At 50.1% G+C, this 1481-nt stretch overlaps 1 protein-coding gene across 1 annotated transcript; it reads right to left on the reverse strand.

Annotated features, from left to right (window-relative positions):
* Positions 1–1015: 1015 nt before the first annotated feature.
* Pmar_PMAR010589 (hypothetical protein) lies at positions 1016–1372 on the reverse strand (the record flags this gene model as incomplete). The annotated part of the gene is made up of 1 exon (XM_002767930.1): positions 1016–1372. One exon carries the CDS (start codon positions 1370–1372, stop codon positions 1016–1018), a length of 357 nt encoding a protein of 118 aa, XP_002767976.1.
* Between the last annotated feature and the right edge of the window lie 109 nt (positions 1373–1481).

Raw genomic sequence — 1481 nt, forward strand, 5'->3', positions numbered from 1 at the left:
TTACGTATTATCGGGCGTGTTGCCCGACTCCAAAATTTCTCTGGGTCAACTCGCTGGTCTGGAGCATCGCTGGAGGATTGTGTAGATCGGGTGCAAATCGCCCTGGAAAATGACGTAAGCCAAAGTTGGCGGGGTGGCCAGTGGGCGATTGGCAGCAAGGCCTTGAGGCGATCTGTCCCTCTGTATGTTTATCGGCAGCTCGTCGTACGCTGGGACTCCCAGCGTATGGCGACGGCTGGGAAGCACGTTGTAGTACAACGGTTGTACTTCTCAGCCTGGGAGGGTACCGGTAGCAATATGAATAGTCTATCGCTATATCAGGGACCTGATTCGGGTAGACTATTCGACACCTCACTGTTGTTCCTCTCGTGCTGGAGCTCGATATTTGACAAATGTTCGCTAACCCACTGAACAAATCGAGTTGAAGGCATAGGTTGGCGGAAACAGATAGCATGATAATGGATATCCGAGTTTTGGTCACCAGGCATTGGACTGCCCTGGACGAAAAAACGGCGATCGAAGATGGACAACCCCCTGGAGGTTAGTTGTTGCACGTGAAACGAATCATCTACGAGCTCGCAATTGCTGCAGCACAATTCGAAACGATATCGGTAGTAAGAACCCCCGATCCTTCGCAATGTCCCAAAATGAAAAATAAAAAGTAGGGGATGTCACGCACCCCTACTCGATCGTATCACGGAATATAATCGGTAAGGCAGGAGATAATGATTATCACTTTTTCTGAGAAATACTATCGCAAAGATGAAATGAAAGAGAGTTGCCAACTCTGAGTTGGGTATCTCATGATGGCCCTGTTGAGGTGGACCATGACCGACCTCTCAGCTCACAAAGCTTCCCTTCGGAAGATGAACTTCTCGTTGTGAGTCGAGCGCTGTCAGCATGAAATTCCACCTTTTTCAAAGAGTAAAAATTTTACACCACTTGGGACTGCGCATCTCGATTAGAGGCACTCCTGCGGCAGGAGTCCTGCCTCGACCACGCATGCACTCGGCGCCTAGTGGGGTGCGACCCTCTTGAACTCGATCCTTTTCTTTTGGAAGTTGGTCGTGATAGTGCTTGTAGAGGTCAGTACTGTAAGATCCCACTCTTGGCTAGGATCAGATGGGTAGACCTTGTCAGACTCCATTAGGCCAGTGTTTCTGAGGAAGCGGTCGAGCTCCACACGCCAATGATTTCCGCCGGGCCCAGGCTTCCCGAAGTCGAGATAGTAAGTGAAACCAGTAGCACTTCGTAGAAAGTACGGGCCAAGGGAAATAGAAGCAGGTTTCGGTATATCACCCCTATGATGCGGAGGCTTAGGCACGTAGATGGAGAATGTAACTTCATGATCCATGTTCACATCGTAAGTCATACTGAAGAGAGGTCCCTTGTAGACATACTTACCCGGCGGCAGGGTAGACATCACCCGCATAAACCTGAGCTCTCTCTCCGGAGCTCGTGGTGATAGAGTTCTTGCCGTG

This window comes from Perkinsus marinus, assembly GCF_000006405.1.
Source record: "Perkinsus marinus ATCC 50983 genomic scaffold scf_1104296969514, whole genome shotgun sequence".
Classification (NCBI taxonomy): Eukaryota; Perkinsozoa; order Perkinsida; family Perkinsidae; genus Perkinsus; species Perkinsus marinus.